Raw genomic sequence first — 24,407 nt, 5'->3', positions numbered from 1 at the left:
GTCAGTCATTACCTCTTTTCCAAACAGAAGAAAACTGAAATTTAAAGAAAAGTAATAATTTTTCATTCATTCCTAAAGTGGACATAGAATGGGGCCTCCTTTCTTCTAACTGTATGATCTAAAGCTCTATCCAAATACTGTCCTGCTGGGCCCAGGGAATTTAGAAATCTAGTCCCAAGAAAGGAATCTGCACAAAGTAGAATTAGCCTTCCACCTGCCTTTGGGACAGAGGCCCAAGGCCCTCAAGTGAATATTATAAAGAGATGCTCACTTTCACACCTACCTTACCCTGAGATCTCTTGCCCAACATTCTGCATTAATAGAGACATCAAGAGAAATGTTTGTCACTGCTATTCTTGCACAAGGCTTTTTTTGGCTTTGTGAAAATAGAAGTACCACGAATTACATGCTCAAACATGTCCACATTCTTGGCAAAGCAACAGAAAAATCTTGGGGGTCAAATTGGTGATAGAGTATCTACCAAATAGATATTTTATAACTTCACTTTATAAATTACCAAGGAATGTGCAATGGCTATCAGAAAGTCAGAACAAATTTTACAAGATTGTTCTAGAACTACCAAGGCAACAGTGCAAATCAAATACAAAAAATCTCCACCTATCAATCTGAGCAGCCCATATACATTCCACAAAAAGTGTTAAGGGAAAGAGGGGACTAAGAGATTTATTTAGACCAAAATTTGGTCTCAAGTTTTTCATCTGTAAGTGGAGACATAGTAGTTTATGCAATTATTGCAAAGATCAAATAAGATTGTATGTAGGGAGACACCCCTTGCTGAGCAGATACTCATATATTGGGGAACTTTAAGTTTGAGAGATTGCAGACAATAGGGCAGAAATAATCTCCTGACATCGTTCATTTTTTAATAAGCAAGTTTCTAAGGCTTCAACAGAGGCAATAGAGAGATGGTCCATTCTCAAATAATGACACCCGTAAGTTACTTTATATACCTTTGCAACCCAACTTTTATTCTTCCATATGGATTATAATAGTAAAAAACTCCAAGAGCCATTACTGGGGGGTGAAAGCACATGAGACTAGCTATAAAAGTGGCCTTTTTCTTGTAATGGGTTATTCCATTTGTACATAGCATTTTCATTGCTTTCAAAACAGAGACTTCCTGTTACAGAATGGCTTAAATGTATATGCTTAACTCAGAAGGAAGAATCTGATTTTAGGTATCGTTTTTCTGTTAGTTGTTAGTTCTACTGTCTCAGTCCGTGCTGTCGTCCTTTGTATTTATTTATTTATTTATTTTTTGTGTCATGCCCCAGAGTATAGAGTAAAGGTTACAGGCAACAGCTCTAGACAGAGACAAACTCAACCAAGTGTTCTGACAACTCAGCAAATGTTTGTAAGAAATTCAGTCACACCCTTCACCCAATAAACATGCACTTATTTAAATGTACTTAATTGTAAGGCTGAGAACATTCTGTCTGCTAAGGAAGAGGAGGAAAAGCGATACCATATTTAAAGGGGAAAAAAATACCAAAACCCCTGATCTAGAAACCATCCAGTCAATTGCCTGCCTCATTAAAGACCAATGAAGATGAAATTATCTCATTGGAGTAAAATAATTAAATAGACTTAATTTCTAATATATGTCAGATAGAATTAGAGCTATAAAATTCGAATGGACTTAGTGATGCTTTAACAGAAATTTTATCTGGATAACTGTCAGGGGTACTGCGAATCCCATGAAGAATACTCCACAGACCAGGGAAAGTCATTAAAGTCCCCAATGGGGAATTGGAAAAAATGTTTTTTTCCAATACAAAAGAGTAAAATTCACAATCCATAATTTGATGTGGGAACAAGATCTTGAATATGCTCTCGGTTTTATTTTCAAAATATGGTTACTTCCTATTTGCATCTGATTTTCATGATAATAAAATAGCTTTGAGATAACAATATAAATGGGGGAAATGGTGACTGGGGGAAAGTGTTATTATTTTACAATCCCAGCTGCACCAGCAGCAACTTACAAACAGCCCCTCTGTGAGAACAGACCAAGCAAGCCGCATGGGCACGGCATGTGGCGTGAGCACCTCAGGAGGAAAAGCGCTGAGAGGCTGGGGAGCTCTCCATGCTGAAAAGAAGAGGACATATTGGTGGAGGGAGGAAGGGAAGTCAGATGCCAGGAACCAGGAGAGCTGGGTCAAAGAAGCATGGCGGACTGAGGAAGAGGGAGATAAGATGACTGATGGCTGGAGAGGAAGTTTTAGGGATTAGGAAGCTGTGCTTTGACAGCTGCGTGATAATCACTATAACCCTCCCACCTCTTCTGCAGTCGTCAGTAATTCCCACGTAACAGAGTGCTCTGTTGAACCAACTTGCTGCTGGCAGGTTGCTACCATGCTCAGGACTGCTGCAGATGTGCAATGTGGGCTGCTCTCAGAGCCTGGATCACACCTGAGTTGCTCTGGGTTGGTTTTTAGAGAGCACCCCCAAAGTGGGGACACCAGCTCTTCCAACCTGACCTACTTGCTTCCAAGGTTTTTAACTCTGTGCACCTGGCAAGGTGATAAGAACTGAAGCAAAAAGAAAGGAACACCATGTTGGGTTGCAGGAGGGCCCATTCTTGGTTCTTCCTATCTCTGCCAAAATCTGTCCCGAATCGGAAGTCCCAACTCAAATGACTTGAGGGCACCATGCACACCCACAATTGGAAAAAGCTACTGAGTAAAAGGCACAGTCTGAGCATCCCTAACTTGAAAATCCAAATGTTCCAAAACCCAAAACTTCTTCAGTGCTGATATGATGTCACCAGTGAAAAATTCCACACCTCACCTTGGTGATAGTCACAGTCAAAACACGGGTGCACTAAAATCATTGTACAAAACTACTTTCAGGCTAAGTGTATGGGAAATCTCAATAAATTTCATGTTTAGAAATGGGTCCCATCTCCCAGTGTCTCATTATATATGTATATATACAAATATTCCAAAACTTCTTAAAAAATCCAAAATACTTCTGTTCCCAAGCATTTTAGATAAGTCTGTTGGGAACTGAAGATCACAGATCCCTCCCTAGAGGCTTTTAGAATCAATATTTAGGGGGAAAGGTTGTGACTAAGCAAAACATCTGTGTGCAGAATTCAAGACCTTTATTAGTTTTGCCTAAATGTGACTGCAAAGTTAAGTACTCAAGTGAATGACTGACCCAAGCCAGGCATCCAGGTATTTTAGGCAGAACCTCTTTCTAAAATCATCTCTGCCTGAAATCGCCATATAGCATCCAAAGTAAGTTAAATGTCACAAATTGCTCCTAAAAGAAAAAAAATCTCTGGTGTATTCAAATGACATATCTTTCAATAGATCATCCAGAAATCATATATGCAATTTTCTTTTTGGTATTGGGGATTTAACCCAGGGTGCTACATCCCTAGCCTTATTTATGTATGTATGTATGTTTGTTTGTATGTATGTATGTATGTATGTAAGTATGTATTTTTGAGTTCTCACTAAGTTGCTCAGGGCCTCACTAAGTTGCTGATACTGGCTTTGAACTTGTGGTCCTCCTTACCTCAGCCTCCTGAGTGCCTGGGAATAACAGCATGTGCCACAGTACCTGGCTACAAATTCTTTTTCTTATGGATCAAACCAAGGTTTTCAGAAGGTTTAATTCACAAAGATTATATTCCACTTGAAGTTATCAGAGAACTGGGGAGGGGGTCGGCAGTAAAGAAAGGAAGATTATTCCAAAGTCTTGGAAACCACGACAAATTTTCTCTGTGGAGTTATTGTTAAATATTAGCCTTAAAAAGAGTTAAAATCCCAATTGCCAGAGACATCCCATAGCAAAGGAGGACAGGGACCAGTCCATTTCCCAGACTCAAGAACCCCTGAAAATAGGAGTTTGATTACACTATAAGCATTTGATGTCTGGGTACCATAGCCAGGGTACTTTGTGAGGTCTTCAGCCTGATTTCAGAACTCTAGAAATGCATATATTAAGGACTTGGAAGCTCCCACTCTGTTCAAGTCAATCTTTTCCAATTAGGCCATTCCCCTGCTCACTATCATTTGTCACACTAAGGAGGAAAGCAGAAAGACTTTAGAAAAATCCTTACCTGCAGCTGCTGGTCTAATTCTGGAAAGACCAAAGGAATGGGGTCTTCAGGAGATGTATCATCTAAAACATGAAAATAAAATGATTCTTCACTAGAGAGCCCTTTATCTCTTAAGAGTCACCCTGCTGGGACCGGCCTTGAGGAACATAATTAAACCATCAGTATCTACTGCTTCAGTTATTTTCATCACTTCAGTGGGTGACAAACAGAATGCAGGAGACAATTTTGCTCATTTTCTGTACACAGAGAAACATGACGAGGTTAGTTGAACTGACCGAATTTTTAAAGAAAGGAAAAAATACACACACACACACACACACACACACACACACACACACAGAGGATGCTCTAATATCCTGCCTGGTAGCTCTACAATTAAGAAGGACTACTTGTCTTTCAAAACTCCTAACACATTAGCCAAAACCAAAACATATGATATGGAGGAAAGTGCTTAACAAGGTGATAATGACGTGCCCAGAGCAACCTTAATGGGGCAGAACACTCCACTGAAAAATAGAAGCCTTAGTTGCACTCTGAGTGACTTAAGTGTCACAAACATTGATGGTTGTGCCCTCTGCTCTCACCACAAAGCAGCACCCGCAGGCTGCTCACCAGGACCTGCCTCCAGGCTGTAGCAGGTAAGGCAGCAAGCAACCCAAGTGCCAGGCAGCCCTCTCCACCTGAGGCAGAATCCACAGCCTTGTTTCAGGGCACCAGAGCCCAGACAGTGTGGCAACTGTCCTCAGCTGCCCGATCCTCCTTCTCAGCAAACACTCACATGGACATCCTGGCAATAGACCAGCTAGGTCAAAAAATGCATTCTCAGAAGCACCTGAGAAAACCTGACAGAATTATGTCCTAAAATATCCAATTCACCCCCAAATTTTTTCAAGAACATCCTGCTGATCCCACCCTGGAACTAGAGAAGAACCCCTTGGTGAATAGTCCCTCCATCTCTCCAGGTCAACTTTGGATCCCAGGAGCCATTGTCCATCCATCTCTAGTCCAAACCCCAGTACATGACTATTGAGAATACCACAAAATACAAACTTGAAGAACAATTTAAAAACCAAAGTCATTTTAAATTATAATAAAGCAAGGAAAGATAATGGTTATTTATAGTCTCCCTAGTATAACCAAACTTATTAACAAAAATTGATTGTGTTCTTTTTGAACTAGAGGAAATGATACAGGCCATACTCAATGAAGAAACAAGTATAACTATGCCCAGAGGGATTGATTACAGGACTCCCCTGGATACCAAAATCTGAGGACATTCAAGTCCCTTATAGAATGGAGAAGTATTTCCATATAACTCAAGTACATCCTCCTACATACTCTAAGGTCATCTCTCTAAGTTACTTCTAATTCTTTGATTAAGTAATTGCTATGTCCATAATATATAGTTTTGGAATGTATTGTTTGGGGAATAATGAAAAAAAAAAAGGTGTGTACAAGTTCAATACAGACACGGTTTTTTTTTTCAAATGTTTTTCATCCTCAGCTGAATCTACAGATGCAGAGCTCAAGTCTAGAGGACCAATATTATCCCCTCCCAACTCACTGATAGCACAGTCCAAAACAAAATGCAGTACATGAAGCTTTCCTAGCTTCTAAGGGAATATGTCTCTTGGAGACCTGGAAGATAATTACCAGAAAGATCATTTAAACAAGGATGGTATTCACCTCTGCCAGATACCTCAGGGGTCTTGTCCCTTAATAGCATTTGCTCTTTCTCAATCAAGAGGAGGATAATATTACTCCCGCTTAGAAATGGTTTCAAACCAAGCAATGCACCACCGAACTTGAATCCACTTTGTACCCACCCCTGTGCCAGTTGGTGTAAGTCCATGGGTTCACTGATGCCACTTTACTTAGTTTCACGTAAGACTCAATCCACAGACCCTTTGAATGTTAATCTTCCTACCAAGACTAGAAGTAACAAATTCTAGCCAATTACTGTGGCTTTTTATTATTCACTTTATCACTTACAAATAACTGTACAAAAGGCAGAAATATCCACTTGCCATTGCTGACCCACTATAGAGAAAACCTGCATTAGGAAATTTATACTTTGTAAAACTGATTTTGGTCTTAGAGTCGTTTGATTTATTTCAGTACAATTTCAAAAACCTAGACATCATGGTTATTTTAGCTCATTGGGTCCAAGGCCAAAACAATTTGGCACAGATAATTGAGATATAATAATATTTTGGCATCGCAGCCCTAATAATGACAGACAAGCAGGCACTTATTGGGAGGAGGAACCACTTCTGTAAAGTACAAGTGCAGATAGTGCATTCTAGAATTCTAGGAGATATTCAGGAAGGGAACTCAGGGCTTCCTGAGACTTAATCCACCTTGCCCTCTTCGATGTCATGCTCTTCCTGCTTAATTATTAAAAAGGAGGGGGAAGTTATCTATTTGATCCATTGTAGTAACACAAATAGAAAATACCTGCTATACCCAGAATTAATAGGACTCACTATTGAAATCTATGTCATCATTTATAGTCACGCTATGTCAAGGCATATTTTACATGACCATAGTGATAATTTTGCAAACAAAATTAAGTTGAAATGAAGGTCTAATTAAGGCTAACTTAATTTCTTAAATCGAAGTGAAAGTCTAATTAATCAACATGAAAATAAACATATAATGGAGACAAGCAAAATAAAACCTTGTGTTAAAGAATGGATCAAGTTGGATTAACCCAAGCAGGAAATGGCAACGGAAACAAGAAAACCAAAGACAGTTGTAAGGAGACTACCAAGTCTGTAAGCCAGCCCTGCATTTCACAGCTCCATCTGGTTTAGCTGGCATCCCTCCCTGCCAGGAATTTTAGGGCTTGAGAAGCAGCTCATGAAGCTGCCCCAAGTTGATGTGTGGGGTGTTTACTTTTAAACCATGGCTGTCTTCTTTGACTGGTTTTAAAAATAGGCAAATATGCTAAAAGCGGAATGATGAATCACAGGAATGGGCCAAAAGGAAAGAAGGAAAATGACTCAGTTAGACTAGTAGCACAGCTGTTCCACAAACATTTGGCCCAATCATTGTAAAACATTTTGACAGTGATACTGGATCAGAGTTCCTGAGAGCAGTTAAGTTTGTTTTGACAATTCCAGAAGCACGAAGTAGTCTGTACAGTAGCTATACCAAGAGACCCCCTGGAATATTTAGCTTGAAAGAAAGAAAGAAAGAAAGAAAGAAAGAAAGAAAGAAAGAAAGAAAGAAAGAAAGAAAGAAAGAAAGAAAGAAAGGAGAACAGTGGCTAGATGTGTTTAAAATGGAACAAATCAAAGTGCAAGTATATTTTCTATTAAAATTGATCTTATCAAATGTTATAGAGTGTCTGTTATGTGCAAAGCAGGGACTGAGACTGCTGAAATGGTAAATTGCCTTACTATTTTTTAATGGGTTAAGGAAGCAACTTGAAAGTATCTCTTTCAAAATGGCAATGTGGGTTTAATGGGCCACGCAAAATGTATCCTAAGGAATTTTTTTAGAGGATGAAATATTAAAAAAAGAATTAAGAGGAATTTTTAAGATAAGCAGATGTTCACCACTTATTTGGCAAACACTGTGTGACTAAGCCAATGGTCCTTAAGATAGAACTTTCTTGTTGGTGTCCCAACCATTATAACATACCATAGTACATTCTATGATGGGCTCCTCTCAGAATCTATGGAGCAGCTGTTGGGTTGCTTCCGTGGTGAATCTGTCTTCAGATTCCCTTAAACTGTCTTCTCTTTGTTTCTCCATGGAATGGATAAAGGGGACAAACTGACTCTGTGATCCAAATCTGAGCTATTAGAGAATACTAAAACTGAATCATCTGGCCCAGTCCCCTTAAAGCAGAGCTAAGGACAAGAACCCAAGAAGGAAAAGAAGCCCCCCAGCCTTCAAGATTGGTGGCCATGTGAGATGAAGGGCTATCTCCCATCCCAGGATTCTTTTCAACATGCTACTCTGCTCTTCTTCACTTTCTGGTCCATGGATTCATGGGCTCGTATTTCAGGAACCTGTGAAAATTTTCCTCCAAATCTTGGGAATCAAGCCTCAGAGCATCCAACTTTTTATTTAGCTATTAAAGATGATTCAAAAACATCAATAGCATCTCTTTATGAGAGAGAGAACATTTTAACCCCCAAATCATAAGAATCTTAGAATAAAGGAGCATCCATTATGTTGGATAAATCTAACTTTGTAGACACAAGCAAACATACCCTAAAACAACCTCACTATCATGTCCTTATTCCTTTTGTTTTATGGGAGGGGAAGACTTCATCAAAGTCTGACTTGGTTTGCAACCAGCATCTGAGAACCACTGTTCTAAACAATATCTTGACTGGACAATATTTCCATTGAACTTTGAGGCTGGTTATCTCCCCCTCCCACTGTGCTCATTAGCACAGACATAATTGGGGTCTAGATTGGGAAACACCAGTTAAGGTTTACGCACAGAGGAGACTGTACCAGGAGAGGGAGAAGCCATGCCCAGACGACATTCCCAAGCCCACCCAACTCCCCAACTAGAATGCAAAACGCAGCCCTGCTCCAAATCCTCTAAATATGCCTCTATTTTCTACAGTTAAAGTCATCTTCATGCACATGTGACCTGCAGTCACACAGAGCACTTTGCCCACATGAACCCCATGCTTGAGTGAACATCTTGAATTTTCTTAATAATTTTTAAGCAAGAAACCCTGCATTTTCATACTGCTGTGAGCCCCACAAAATATGTAACTGGTCCTGCCTGCAGAATGACCTCTGAGTACTGCTGTTCTAGAGACTGCACTAGAGGGCACCAGGGACAAACTCAATTTAAAGGCAGATAAATTTGGGTAATAGCCTCAGTTCTGAGGCTCATCCTGGGAAGTGTTTGCCTGTGAAAGCTTCCAGCTACTAAAGACACAGCCAACAGAAACAACATTCAGCAGGACAGCATTTTAGGTTGGTCACTTTTTAATTGGTGAATGTGAATCATCAACATAATTTCTTCAAGGCAATTTTTTCCTCTGCAAAACAGGAAGTGTATTTAACTTATCTCAGAAACTTGTTATTGATGTCAATTACTTAGTCTGAAGCCTGGCACTTAGGAAATAATCAGTACTAATAATGGATGCTTCATGAAGATTACTTTCCATTCCTTTTCACCAAAAATCCAACCAAAGGTAAGGTGGAATTAAGGGGGCTGTGTGTGTCCGTGTATATGCGTTTGTGGTGGTAGTAGCTGGGGATGTTACTCTTTATCATCTGAAGAGTATGAAGAGAACACCTGGGTCAAGGTCTCTAACTCTACTTACTTCTCTCCCTGATAGTTGGCGATTTCCCTGGTACAGCCATAACCTCAGGGTTTATGAATTTACTCTTTTCATCTGAATCAGAAGTTAAAAAATTATTTCCCTATCAAAGCAAACACTTTCTCTAGAAAATGTTGTAAAACTTTAACTTATACATAAAAGACCTTGAGTACTTTTATTTTAAATCCTGAGATTAATATTTTATTTTTAGAAATAAAATAAGTGATAGAAGGCTGTCAACACACATTTCTAATACATCAAAAAACTCCTTAAAGTTTTTTAGATATCTAGGTTCTTGTTAAATCATCACATAGTTTTGAGCCACATGAAAAGCTTTTTAAAACTTTGCTCTCTGCTGATTAAACATTAGAGATGTGAATTCTTTAATGTACATTGAAATTTTAGGGTTACAAAATGAAAAATATAGCTATAGAGATGGATATGGATGTGAATACAGAGATGGATATGTTATGTGCAAGTGTTACATCATTTTACATAAGGACTTGAGCATCCATAGGTTTTGCTCTTAAGGGGACCCTGAAACCAATCCCCTTAGAAAACTCGGGATGACTATCTATGTGTTGTGCAGCACACTACTAAATGAAATTTTACCTCTCTTTTTCCTCTTTCCTACAGCAGAATACAAGAAGCAATCTTCCTTCATCATCACCCAGGACCACAGGAAAGTTATCTGCTGTCGGGGACATACATGTTTTTCTTATTATATTGGTAATGAAGTAAAAGTAGCCCAAGGGCCTGGCTTTGAAATCCTCCTACTGTTTAACTGCTTGATTTGAGACTGATTACTTAATCCCCCTAGCCAACATTTGCACATTTCTTAAAATGCACACGACAACACTTTCCTGCAGGGTTTTTGCCAGGGTTAAATTGAGGAGATGATACAAGTAAAAGCACCTGGTATTCAATGAACCCTCTCTTACTCTCATTTCTTTACAACCTTAAGCAACAGATGCAAACCAGTAACTCCCAAAGAATCTTCACTGATGATAATGATCTCCAGGTAGCTTTATTGTATTACTAATTTTATAAGTCTCTGATAAACTTCTAGTATGGTTCCCAACTCTGTGCTCCCTGCAGAACACAAATGTAGGAGAAACCCCCCTCTCACCAACTCCTGAGGAACTTTCCTCTGACTTTGGTCACTGCATGCTGAGGGAGCTTTAAGCACAGGCCCAGGCTGGCACAGATGACTTGAGAGTTCAAAATGGCTGTCACAGCCCCTGACTCCCCTTAATGCCATCCTTATCAAGTTGCCTGGTATCTAAAATCCTAGTGAGATTTATGGTTTGACTTTCTACTGAGTGGATATGAAAAACAAAAAGCAAAACACAGAGAGAGATAAAAAGGTCAACCTCAATATTCACTTATAGTTTAGGTGTAGATGAGGTTCTCCAGAGTCTTTCCAAAGAACAAGCATTAAGAATCTGGATGGAAGAGAGAACCAGAAGTATCTAGGCTCTGAGGATAGGGCGAATCATAACAAAGTTAGGAACAGTTGAAGAAAGGGGACAAGGACAAAATAGGCTTCACATGCATCACAGTTTTGCTAAGCCAGTTTCACACATGTACACAAAAAACAGCCACGCCATTCCCACTTGTGACTATTTCAGCTACGCCACAAAGTTCACACTTCCATCCTGATATTTGCAGAGAAAATTGTATTATCTTAAAGAGACACCAATGAAATGGGTCCTGAATTTTTTAAATAATGATGTATGATTAATTTGTGCCCAGACATGAAAAATTCTAATACTTAAAAGAATTTTCTAAAAACAAAAATGTTAGCAGCTATCAGCTTAGGTGGAAACTGGTGTCCTTGACGCTTACTAAATAAAAACTAAAAAGGAAAAAAAAAAAAAAAGAATGCACCAAAGTCTAAATTTGCATGTGAGTGTGCCAGATTTTAGCTCAGCTGGAGAAAAACAAAATTCTCAAGTAACTAACATGAAATCCTAGTACCTGGATGGACAACTCTAAATTTTCTTAACTGGAAAAGAGACAGTGATTCTCTAATAACCCAATAGGTAGGATTCATATTTCTATACTGCATATTTTTATAGGGAAAATTAACTCCACAAAGAATATAGATTAGAAAGTTAACTCTTTGGAATTCCTAGTTCAGAAGTAATAAGGATCTTTTCATTATCTTATTGAAGACAGGCATCTCTGCTTCCAGAAATTACAATTAACTAAGTATCTCTTCATGAAGGACTCTGATGGTAGAATGGATAAGATAGATGATAGATAGATAGATAGATAGATAGATAGATAGATAGATAGATAGGATTTTTACCCTAAACCTTGCTTTCTTTATTTAAACTCCTGAAAGTCCATGGTCTATTTGAAGTCTGTGGCTCATTCTGCTATCAATGAAGAATAACCAACTAACATCCCATCCAACAAGGGCAGTCTGTCCATCGCATTCTTTCAATACTTCCTTCAAAATATATTATAAATTCAGTCATCCTTTTCCATTCTTAAATCCATATTCTCATCATTTATCTTTCTGTACCATTATGAAAAGCCTTTCCCATTCTCTCAATATCTCTACATTATGAACTATTCCACCAAATCTTTACCATTTTCATCATATTAGGCCTTTGCTTAAGGACTTTTGAAATGTAATTGCTTCTTCTCAAATACAAACTCTTTTGCTGAACTTTCATTCACTTTACTCTATTGCTCAGTATTTCTAGTCTATTGCTATCTAAATAATATCCCACCTAAGCCCATAGCACAATGCCTGGCTCAAGACAGGACTAGGTAGGAAGCATGATGTTATTTTACAGTTCAGACTTCTACTCCAATTGACTATCCAATATCAGTATTTTCTGAACACACCATGCTCTTCTTGACTCCTCACTTTGGTTTGTGCTTTCTGTTTAGAGAGAATTTCTGTTTGAAGAAAGAAAAACAGTAAAAAGATATATACCCCCTTTTTTGTACCTGGCATCCAGAAACGACACCTTTCCTAGATTGCCTTTCTATAACTTACTTGCCTTTAAGCCAGGTTTGATTATCACCTTTTCCAAGAAGCTGTTATCAACTGCACTGGGTGACAAAGAGATTTTTTCAAAATCTCTTTGCCTTATACAGTCCATGAGAAGGATTATACTGTAAGCTCCTTTGTGAATCCCATCACCTTTGTCAGAGTGTTGGACACATAAAAACTGAATAAAGGTCAGCTAATGATCAGAGAAGAAGCAGGACAACTCACAATCCACTAATAGCATAACTAGTCCCTAAATAGTTACAGGCCATTTGCAATATAACATCTACCTTGAGCCAGGTGTATAATCCCAGTGGTTTGGGAGGCTGAGGCAGGAGGATCGCAAAATCAAAGCCAGACACAGCAAATGAACGAGGCCCTAAGCAACTTGGCAAGACCCTGACTCAAAAATAAAATACAAAAAAGGGTTAGGGATGTGGCTAAGTGGTTAAGCGACCCTGGGACAGCAGGGTGGGGGTGCGGGGGTGGATCTACCTTGACATTAAGTATGAGACATAGGTGGGGTATACAACCACTTATTAATTTTCATTTGCCTTAACACTACACAATCAATCATAATTATAAGGATGAGTTAAATGCTTAATCTCCATCAGGTAATTTGCTAAATACTTAACCTATAAGGTATCATTTCATTCTTACAACAATCCTGTTACTATTATAAACACCTTATGGAAAACTGAATCCCAGCAAGTTTGAATGACTTAGTCAAGATCACATACAAATAATGATGGAGATGGTCTAGAAATTATGAATCTCTGACTCCAAAGCTCTACGTCCTTAACTTCTATACTAAATCATCTCAGGAATACATGCAAAACAAGAAAGAAAAAAAAAAAAAAAGACCTAAAATGACTGGAGGGAATGAGCACTAGGTCAGGTTCATAAGATATAAACATCTCAGCATTTATAAGCAAAGATGTCTCCTTTTTCTTGAACTCTGCTTATTCATCAATAATAAATCCAACAATAAGTAATCACTCCTCCAAAATTCACCTTAGCTAGCTTCTCATTTACTATCAAGGCCTTGGATGTGTTTTGCCTAAATGTGTGATCTGAAGGCCACAAGCACTGGAATTCAAAAGGCATGCACAGCTTGCATGACAGCAAATGTCTGTGTGACACCCCACATGCTCCTTATTCAAGAATTTGAAGGGAGTGTTACCAAATATCTGCAAAGCATCTTTTTATGTACTCACAACTTATGTGCATGGAAAAGTTCAGAGTTCTGAACCCTGACTAGTCCTTGAAATCTTGTATTTATGGCATGCATAAACACAGGAGGGGGGTTTCTTTTTCTTTCTAAAGAAGTAATGTATCTCCTGAATCAGAATATATAAGACCTTTGATCATGCATTCTTGATAGATGCTCTCAGATAAACACTGCAATCAGGCAAGGTTGAGAAATACTGAGCCCCAGCTCCTGGGGAATCCAGAGATTCCCCTATAGGTGCCCTTCCTAGAGAGGAGACATATTAATCATAAGATAAAAATTTAATTTTAGTATGTTCATCATAAGCCTTCATACATCTTTTTACGAGACTTGAGGATAGAAATTTGCCAGGGTCCAGCCCTAGCAGTGGTCGGGGGTCCTAGGTGGATGGGAAGCGTCGGTGCAGTAGTGAAACAGCAGACAGAGACACCAAGTGTTCTGAGGCTGAATCTCTCTATTTTTCTGCCTCTTTATCCATCTATATTTAGAAATTATTATACTAAAGTAATCATAGTTTTTAACTCAAGTATAGCTACAATTGTTTATTTTCATATATTTTATCTATGTATTATTACTAAATTTTTATTGTGTACTATTTTGTGTCCCAATACAGTAAAACCTTCCCAAAGTTTTTCCAATAAGTTTCTAATGATATATTGATTATTAATATTAAAAAGCAACTACACATGGAGACATGCCATGCCTATGACCCCCAACAGGGAGGCTGATCTTTCAACAGAACTGTGTCAAGTGTTGAGTCCTCTACTCCAACAGAACTGTGTCAAGTGTCGGAGTGGTAGGAAATAGATGCAGCAGGAATTACTTAAAATAAATAATAACCCATTTTTTGAAACTACTATTAAGAAACATGAATTTCAAAAGTGGGCATTCTTAGATAAAGAAATGTGGTATACATACATAATGAAGTTTTATTCAGTCCTAAAGAAAAATGAAATTATGTCATTTGCAGGAAAATGAATGGAACTTGAGGACATGTTAAGTGAAATAAGCCAAACTCAGAAGGTCAGTGGTCATTTTCTCTCTCATGTGGAAGTTAGAGAGGTAAAAGGAAAAGAAGGTTGGAGAGGAAAAATCTCATGAAAGTTAAAGGGCAATCAGGAAAATAGAAGAAAGGGAGAGGGGGAGGGAGTAGGGAGGGGAAAAGGGGAGATACTGGAGATTGATGTTGGTCAAATTTCATTGTTATATTATGTGCATGTACAAATATGTAACAACAAATTATACCATTATGTACAACTATAATGCACAAGTTAAAAAATAAAGGTAATAGTTAAAAAAAAAATCAGGCATTCCTGAGATATTTGGAAGAAAAGACAGAAACTGGAATAAAGGAATCTGAATTCATTGATGAAAATCAAGTACGAGCAAAAGAGTTCAAATATGATGGCAAATAAATTACAAGTTAAACATCTTGTGCTTCAAGAAGATTTTGTTCATGCAGACCTAATATCAAGATTCACTTTTATATGGCTCTTTTCCGATTAGTGCATTTATTTTCTGGTCCACAATGATGATGTAATAACATCACTTGGGTAAGCAAGTTGTATGTACTGAAATTTTCTTTGAAAGACTGTTCATTATGACAGAGCTTCTTCTTTTCATGTGGGACATGAGCAGAAGAAAGAAATCACGCAGCTCCTTCCTCTCTGGGTTGTGGATTTGGATGTGTGTGTCTTGCGAGCTACTCACTTGCATGCTGACTTTCTTTGAAATCTTGGTTTTATGAAATGCATTTAAAACTGAAAGGATTTTTCTTTTTCAATGAGAGAAGGAACAGGGAATAATGAAGAATTTGGACATGCAAGTCTAAGGACCTGAGTGTAGGACTCCATTACTTAAGAACAGAATGGTCTCTGGGTCTCAATCTTTGTTTCTATAAATAAAGTTCATACCTTCATTACATGGTTCTTTTAGGAATTGGAAATAAAAGTGAATTATTAATACAAAAGAGAAGTGCAACTAATGGCAGATGTCACTTCTGTGTTGGGTGGGATTGGTTCACCTTTTGGGAGGGTTTCTCTCCACCATTGTTTAGCAGTGTTACTCCTGAGTGGGGACATCATACAACAGCAGGTCGTGGGAAGAATTCTGGAAAAATAGATCATGAAGAGTCAAGGCTTCTCCTCTTCCTATTCTGCAATGTGTCCTCTATTGCAGTCCGGAAACTCCAGAGTAGATGTGTCACTTACGTAATCTCCTGATGTAATAAACCCCAAGAATGCATTGACTACGTCACATCAGAATTACAGAGCCCTGCTCCTTACTTCACGTTATTTTGGAATGATCCTGTCCCTTTTCGATCTTTAATTTTTAAAGCATCACACCCACATGGTATTGCAGGGAGAGAAAGAGGGGGAGAATCAGTCCTCAAAAGACCTATGGTTTAAGTGGTAATGCAGTTTGAACATGTGTTTTAGCAGATGGCATTAAGCTGAGAACAAGGCCTGATGCCAGTGGAAGAGAGCCAAGCCCTCCTTTCCTTGCCACTGTGACCTCCCCCCACATGAGGTCCTTTGTTCAAAGGTGGTGCAATTCAATATGTGTGTTAAGAGGTCATTGAGGGGAGCCATGACTAAGGGCTCTAAGTATGGCAACCTCACCTCAGACCTTACTATTTCTAGAGGCCCCGCCTCACCTGCCCCATTCATCACTCCTGCTGAGGTCTGTTTAGCCGGAAGTGTGGGAGCACCAGCAAGAAACCAGTACGAAACCACTTCAAACTCAGGCTTCAACAAATGTTACTGGAACTGGGACAGTGATATTTTTGTATTACCTAACCAACTGCCAGCTCTTAATAAACGTTTCCTCATGCAGATTTAACGACATACTCTGCTATCCTTAGGAATGGTTACATCTCTATGAATCTTACTCTAAAAGAAAGCTAAAAAGGAGAAAGGGGGAAAAAAAGAAGAAAGGAACTAAGACAACCAAATCAATGTGGGGAAGGACATCTCAGGAGGAATTTCTGGAAGCCACAACCTAACTGCATAAAGGAATGTCATGCACCTTCTCTTCACCAGGTCATGCACACATGCAAATTTAAACATCCTCTGTGGAATTAGAGAAGGGGGTGGAAAGGAGGGTCCTGAGGAAGGCAGCCCTTTCCCCACAGCAGAGCATACCTGGGGCATCATTGAGGCTGAAGGCGATGCGTACTGGCTTATCCGCAGGTACCCTGGCTGTGCTGATCATGTGGGCACCTGAGGCCCGGCCTTCTCCTGGGTCTTCCAGCTGTGAGGACAAGAGAGCTCCCTTGTTACTTTACCCAATATCACACCTCTGAATACTCAGAGGCCCTTGAAAATTGGAAGGAAATTTGGCAAACCTCCTTTTTCTACTACAAAAGTATCCGCTTGACCCATTAAATTTTTTTCTGGCTTATACAGAAATTACTTCAGCAATTTTCTAGAACAAATGAACTGTGGTGAAAATCTCTATCTACATCAGTTTTTCAGTATTCCCTCATGCTGAAAAGTTCAATTCTAGCTTTCAAGGTCACGTATATATAGTATTTTATTTTTACTTGAGGGGGATAAAGAAAAGATATTGATATTAATATCTTAATAGGGTATCAGATAACTTCAGATTAGGCTACCTTTTCATGCTCAAAAGACTAAATTAAATCTGAATTATTGATCTGGGGGTGAGTGGCAAAGAATGAATAGCATGGGATAATTTAAAGAATACCAAAGGCCATTTAATAATATACTACAATTGCGTTGTATTATGTTCTTTAAATATCTGATTAACCACCTATAAATCAATCAAACATTTTTACCTAACTTTTTACCTCTTATCAATGGATGATACAAGCAAAAGATAAAACAACCTATCGGTGTTCTACCCCACCTATTAAATTATCATTTAATTAATAAACTTTGAATGAGTGGGAAATCACCTTACATATAAGATGGAAATGACATGATTGAATAACCATTTCTGTGTCATAAGAGAATTTAGCCCAATACACTTTAAACAAGATATTTGATAAATTGGTGTTCACAGAGACTAAGAAAAGATATTGTTATAAATACATGATAACTTTGTTATTTAGATATATATATTTAACTTTTCTATTTTTGGTCCTGCTTCCCCTAAACCCTCTGCTCTCCTCATGTAGACAGCAAACCAAAAAACCTGAATGATATTTTAAGGAAAACATCTCTAAAAATGTCAAAATATAAATATCTCTTTAGCCATCCTTAGCAAGATTCTGGGAATTACTGTAGAAGGACATTTTCTCATAGCAAGGTCTTTGCTCTTTCCCATAACTTTTCTGTATCTAAAAATAGTTTTCAGAACACTGAAAATTTTGTTTTTACAATTACATATAGGGTCAAAGTAAGTGCTTATTTGCATGTATAGTTAGACATCCATATGTTTGGAATCATCTCATCCAGTATATGGAAAGAGAGCACACTTATATTAAATACCTAGTACAACTTTGGAGAAAAACCAGCAACTCTTTATCACCCAGTTAGCATCAGATTGGGCCCATTCATTTAACACCACAGAGAGCAATAAACAAATAAGCACCCTACCCATGTAGTGTACTTCTGAGTTACAAAAAGTGGCCTGAGGTATTGAAAAAAAAGCCCACATAAAGTTACAGTTTCTTGACTGAGGATTTTTTTTGTCCTAACTTGGACACACTTCTCTGTAGTTTCTTCTGCTTAGAATCAAGTACATTGCCAGCCACCTGTTCCTGGAGAAATAGCACAGACCATCTCAAGTTTAACAAAACCATCAAAATCCCCAAAAGTTAAAGTTAAAAGAAAAAGTCTTGCTATTGCACACTGTACAATCCTCAACCCCTTATCATAACATCAAAAGACAGAAAGCTAAACTCCTTTCGGAGTAAATCTCCCAACACTTTCCTGCACCAAGAAATAAACACAAGAGGTAGATATTTGCCTCCAGGATTTTGTAAAGAGTCCCCTAGTATATTTTCCAGCTACAGGAAATGAAATTGATAAACACAGCTAATTACAACCCCTCCCCCAGCACAACGGAAAACATCTGTCTGCCTGAGACAGGATGGTGTCAAGGCTGGGTGGATTTTGAGTTCCACACAGCATCGACCACAAGAGCCCCTAAACCAACTTGCCTTTCCATCCCACCGCCTGGGGGGACAGGCCACTGCGTCCTGCTCTCGGCTGTAAGCTGTGACCAAGCTTTGGTTAAGGTGCTGGTGCTCTGAGCAGTTTGTTCGCTTTTCACACCTGTCGCCTTACCTCACTTAGTTGAGTGTCTGCACTTGTGTAATCCAGGACCAGCCACTGCCTTGGCCAGTCGCTGCCTTTGTGGAGTGAAGACTCAGTGAGCAACCCAGCTGCACCTGCTGCATAGCAGCCGCTGACAATCTGAGGAGCAGGGACAGCTGTCAGGGCTGCACGCTGCTACCTGCTCTGCCCCAGACCCCAGCGTCCCACGGGACCTCCCTGTTCCGCTTCCCTCCACAACCCCTCTCTCCTTTCCTTGCCTCTCCAACAGCCAGGATGTTGTCATGTTTCTAGAAAAAGCAAGAGCAAAAGAAAACCCTCCTCCTGTCAGAGGCATTGATAAACAGCAAGTTGTGGAGAGTCCAAATGTTTTAATTCATTAGTCCTGGCAAACCTAAAATACAAACAGACTTGCTTCACAAGACAGGAATGTCTTCAGCGTGACCCAATCGGTGTCTGTGTCTATTCCAGCAAACTGGCAAAGATAGCATGACTCTAGTCAGCAAAAATGTCCGCTGCTCCAATCAGCTCCGCCACACCAGCCACTTTGGACAGGCCACAAGCTGGCTCTCAGATGATAGCAGCGATGATCCCGGTTAAGAACGTGAGGTTTGAGATTGAGCCCGTGATGGGCTTGATGACTTGATCCATTCTACAAATGCGACCAACCGCAGAAGAGTCCCTGGTAAATAGGAAGGGAGCATTAGGATTTTTCAACCTTTTTAACCACTGTCAACTTGGAAACCAAGAGTATTTAAAAATAGTTGGACCATAAGGTTAAATAATTTAAAATAAACAATTATAAAAGAATGCAAGGACAAGCCAGAGGCTAGAAAATATTCGTGCAAAACACACATTGGATAAAGGACAGATGTCCAAAATGGACAAATGAATCTTCAATTCCATGACAGGAATACATACAACCCAGTCAAAAAATGGGTGAAATATCTGAACAGATAACTCAGCTAAAAAATACCTATAGATGACAATTAAACCTATGAAACAATGATGAACTTCATATGCCATTAGGAAATTATGAATTAGTACAACACTGGCAAGCCACTACACACCTACTACAAGAGCCAAAATCCCAAACACTGACTCCATCAAAAGCTGGTGAGGATGTGAAAGAACAGGAACTCTTCATTCACTGTGAGTGAGAGTGCAAAATGGTACAGCCACTTTCAAAAAACAATTTGACAGTTTCTTACAAAACTAAACAAACTCTTACCATGTGATCCAGCAATGACATTCCTTAGTATTTACCCAAGTGAGCGGAAAACTTATATCCACACAAAAAACCATACACAAATGTTTATACACGCTTTATTCATAATCCTCAAATCTGGGAAACAACCAAGATGTCCTTCAACAGGAGAGCAGACATACAAACAAGAACATTCGGACAATGGAATATTATTCAGGGATAAAAAGAAATGAGCGATCGAGTCTACAGACTATGTGATTCCAACTACATGACCTTCTGGAAAAGACAAAACTATGGAAATAATAAAAAGATTGGTGGTTGTCAGAGGTTCAGAAAGAGAGAAGGGAGGGAAAAATAAGTGAGGTACCAAAGATTTTTAGGGCAGTTAAACTATTGCATGTGATCCACTGTGATGGTAGACATATGTCATTACAGATTTATCAAAATCTGCTGACCCTGCAGCACCAAGAATGAACTCTGATATGAATCATGATACTTAGGTGATAATAATGTATCAGCATTGGGTCAAAATTGTAACAAATGGATCATCGCACTAATGTGAAATGCTAGTAAAAGGGAAATTAGGAGGGAGGAGGGTGATAAAATATATAAGAACTCTACTTTTCATTCTTTTTTTTTTTTTTTTTTGGTAAACCTAAAACTGCTCAAAAAAATATTAAGTCAACAAGTAAAGGACTTAGCAAATGTGCGGGCTTTTCATTGCTGTGACCAAAATACCTAACACAAACATATGAGGAGGAAAATTGTATTGGGCTCACGGTTTCAGAGGTTTTAGTTGATGGTTGGCCCGCTCCATTGCTTTGGATGGAACATGGTGGAAGAAGGACTTGGTGGAAGAAAGCTACTCAGTTCATGGGAGCCAGGAAGCAGAGGGGTGTGGATGGCAAGGAAGGGGCTAGGGACAAGATCAGCCCTTCCAGGGCACACCCCAATGCACACAAACCCCCACCTACACCCACCTCCTAATAATCTGTTCAACATTACTATTCCATAATGTGAATTAATCCACTGATGAGGTTAGAGCCTCACGATCCAATCATCCTCTTAAGAACCCCACCTCTGAACATTGCTGCACTGGGGGGAAAATCTTCAACGCACGAGCCTCTGAAGGACGTTCCAGATCTAAACCACAATATTGTTTCCTTGTCGTTTCCTTGATCAAATGAATGGAAAATTAATTTGTTATTACATAAATAGCTATAAAGTTGTATAGATTCAGACAATTAGAACATTCGTATAAAAACCTATTCTTTCCAAAAATAATTATTACTGTTTTAATGTTATTTTACGGTTAGGAATATCACCTTATGTAATTTATTATAATCTATCAAATGAATTTTTTATCCACTATGCCATTTTCATCTTCCAGACAAGCTTATAGAATAATCATGGTCAGTACTGTCATTCCTCCTTGACAAATGAGCAAACTGAGACACAGAAAAGTTAAACAATAAGCTCAAGGACAAATGATCATTGTGGAATAAAGGACTCAGGTGCCAGTTTTCTAATTTTTAGTTCATGCTCTTTCTACCACACCAGGATGCACTCCATTAAACATGTAACTGACTTTTTAGTTCAGAATAAATCTGACTCTCAGCTTTTGGCTGGAGGAAATAAAGGTATAACTTTCTTCTATGATCTGTCATTTAGGTTCATCTGACATCAGCCACCTTTACACCTAAGTGCAACCCCAAGAAAATCAAAGTTGCACATCTTGTGTGTGCAAGTGGATTTGGAAGTGGATATCACATCCGAGTAACCTCCCAAATCAGTCCCCTGGATCTGCCTTCAGAAAAGCTGATGATGGCATTGACATTACCAAGGCAATCTATGGTTATCAGTGAAACTGACAGTTCAGAATGGAAAGAGCCAGAATGAGCTAGCACCTTCCTATTCTGCTCTGATTATCAAAGCTCTTGCCACATCATCCAGAGATAGAAAGGGACAGTTGTACATTAAATACAACGAAAATATCTCCTTCTAGGATATTGTCAACAAGACCTGACAGATGCAACTGCTCTTTATCCCAGAGAAGTGTTGAGAATCATTAAATTATCCTGGGGACTTCTCAGTGTGTGAGCTACAATATTGATGGCTGCATCCTAATCACATTAAAGAGGACATTGAGAAAGGTGTGGCAGATACTACAAAGGAATGTATTTCATTAAAGAACCATTTGACAGTGAGAAGGGAACAAACAATAATACATCCGAAATCATCCAAATGTACTCTTTCTGCGTCTAATAATACAAAATCAAATTTTTACCATCATAATTAATATTTACCAACTCTTCTGCTCTCTTAGGAGCAATGATGTATTTCTTGACTCTTTACCCAAACACGTACAAGAGATCAGCAAATCCAAAACCCAAGTGAAATCCCTACCCACCACTGAAATCCAAAATAACTACATGGTATTTTAAGAATGCAATGGAATTATACTAATTTAATCCAGAAAGGACTCATGTGCACATCAAAATATTAGCAGATTTACAATATGTTTCTGAGTGGTATAAGTGTATAAGTTTATTTTATTCCTTTTAGCAATAGATGCTTTTACTTTTGTTAGTCAGCCTTCTGTCCCTGCAACAAAAGACCTAAATAAATTCATCGATCAACTTAAAGAAGGAAAGGTTTATTTCGGTTCATGGATTCAGTAGTTCATGGTCACTTGAACCCATTGCTTGGGGCCTGTGGCAGCATAGTACATCGTGATAGGAGCACATGATGGAGAAGGCTGCTTAATTTATGGCTGCCAGGAAGCAAATAAAGATAGAGGAAGAGAGATGAGTCTTGGAAGATATAGGCAGCAACGCTCTCCTCCTCCACAGCCCAGAAATGAACAGTGAAAGAATGACTGCCCAGAGAAGTGGGTGGCAGGTAAACACTCTAAAACTCAATATTGGATCATTTGAGACTGGGAGGTACTTTTAATTTGGCTATTGGAGCAGAAAACAAGGACAGGATTCCTTAACCCTTAACCCTAACTTGAGTGGGGTCATGGGGGAAAGGTAACAAAGAGAGAAAGAGGGAGAGAAAACACTCACAATCCCTCTCTCCTTTCCTTGCTGACAGGAGGGATTCATACAAGTTAAAATGGATTAGGAGCAACAAAGACAGTCAAGGAGATCACATAATTCAGCCCAAATTGTGGATAAAATGCTGTGCTGGGCAGGGCAGCCATTTTGTAGAGTCCACAGCTAAATTAAATCACTATGGTTTCTCCCCACCTATAGACATTAACAAATAAAAACACATGAAACACGCCTGAAATGGGTCATCTCAGTAATCCATCTAGAAAGAACTTGTAGAGGGATTGCTGTTAACTAAAGGTTATGATAACACCCACCCCACCATGAATAAGGGGGTTGGGGTGAGGCTGACCCAAATCACTCCTGGGAGGTGCTAATTCCAACCCAGCACTCCCCACAGCCACTGTAGAAACTCAAATGAAGGCAGGCCTTCTGACACCCAACCCCCATCATGGTAAGAGGTAAAACCCCAGCGAGCTGCACCAGCCAGGGTGGAGGCTTCTGTGAGACAGACTGCCCACAGAAAACCTACACCCATAGGTCCCAAAGTTGTAGACAACCACCAAGCATTCTGGTAGCACCACTACGAAGAAGGACCTGAAGAGGAGAGCAGGTACTCCGCATTCCACAGCAGTCAGAAACAGCCTTGTGCCCCAAGCCCCAACAGAAACAACGAGCAGATACAGCCTCCTACAACACAGAGACAGGCGCTGACTAACCAGCACTGACTGGCAAGAAAACCAGAGCATCCAGGGAAGCAGCTCTTGTGCCCAGCACTTCTAGGAGGGCCCACAGCTGCAAGTCCCAGAGTTGTCAGTTAACTCAATTCTCATTCAGATGCATAAATCCAGAAAAGGCATTTCCTGAGGATAACACCAAGCAACCAGCAAAGAACTTGGTGCATACACAAAGGCAGTATACCCTAAAAAGTGATTACAGAAGACCATCCCACAGACAACAGCCACCACACAGGGTGCCTCGATAAAAGCCCACTGACCTGTGATGTGTGCAGGCAGCAGCCCTATGCTCCCCCATGGGACACCCAGCACCACTTCAATCTGACTACAGTATAGTATCTTTGACCTCCTCACCCCACACACTCCAAAATATACATGGGGGAGTCCACACGGGATGTGACAGTGCTGATACATGGAGCCTTCCTTCAGGAAGTCACACAAAGACTGCATCCCCTAAGAAGGAGTAATATGGCTGCTAAGCCACAGACAATGAGAGACCATCTCTTCTGAGCCATCAGAAAACTAGTAGA

General features: G+C 39.3%; 1 protein-coding gene across 3 annotated transcripts in view; it reads right to left on the bottom strand.

Annotated features, from left to right (window-relative positions):
* The window catches only part of Map3k7cl (MAP3K7 C-terminal like), a 66,793-nt gene that overhangs the window by 19,354 nt on the left and 23,032 nt on the right, over positions 1 to 24,407 (bottom strand). The window contains exons 1-3 of one of the 3 annotated variants that reach the window (XM_047564618.1): positions 18,893 to 19,100; positions 16,781 to 16,889; positions 4,094 to 4,155 (exon numbers count right to left, since the gene is read on the bottom strand). In XM_047564618.1, the coding sequence (XP_047420574.1) occupies positions 4,094 to 4,155; positions 16,781 to 16,850 (132 nt within the window). In that variant the 5' untranslated portion in view covers positions 16,851 to 16,889; positions 18,893 to 19,100. The other 2 variants (XM_047564619.1, XM_047564620.1) reach the window with 2 other exon arrangements.

The sequence above is a fragment of the Sciurus carolinensis genome, chromosome 9 (genome assembly GCF_902686445.1).
Source record: "Sciurus carolinensis chromosome 9, mSciCar1.2, whole genome shotgun sequence".
Lineage (NCBI taxonomy): Eukaryota > Metazoa > Chordata > Mammalia > Rodentia > Sciuridae > Sciurus > Sciurus carolinensis.
Note: the sequence above shows the minus strand (reverse complement) of the source record. Positions and strands in the feature narration are given on the sequence as shown.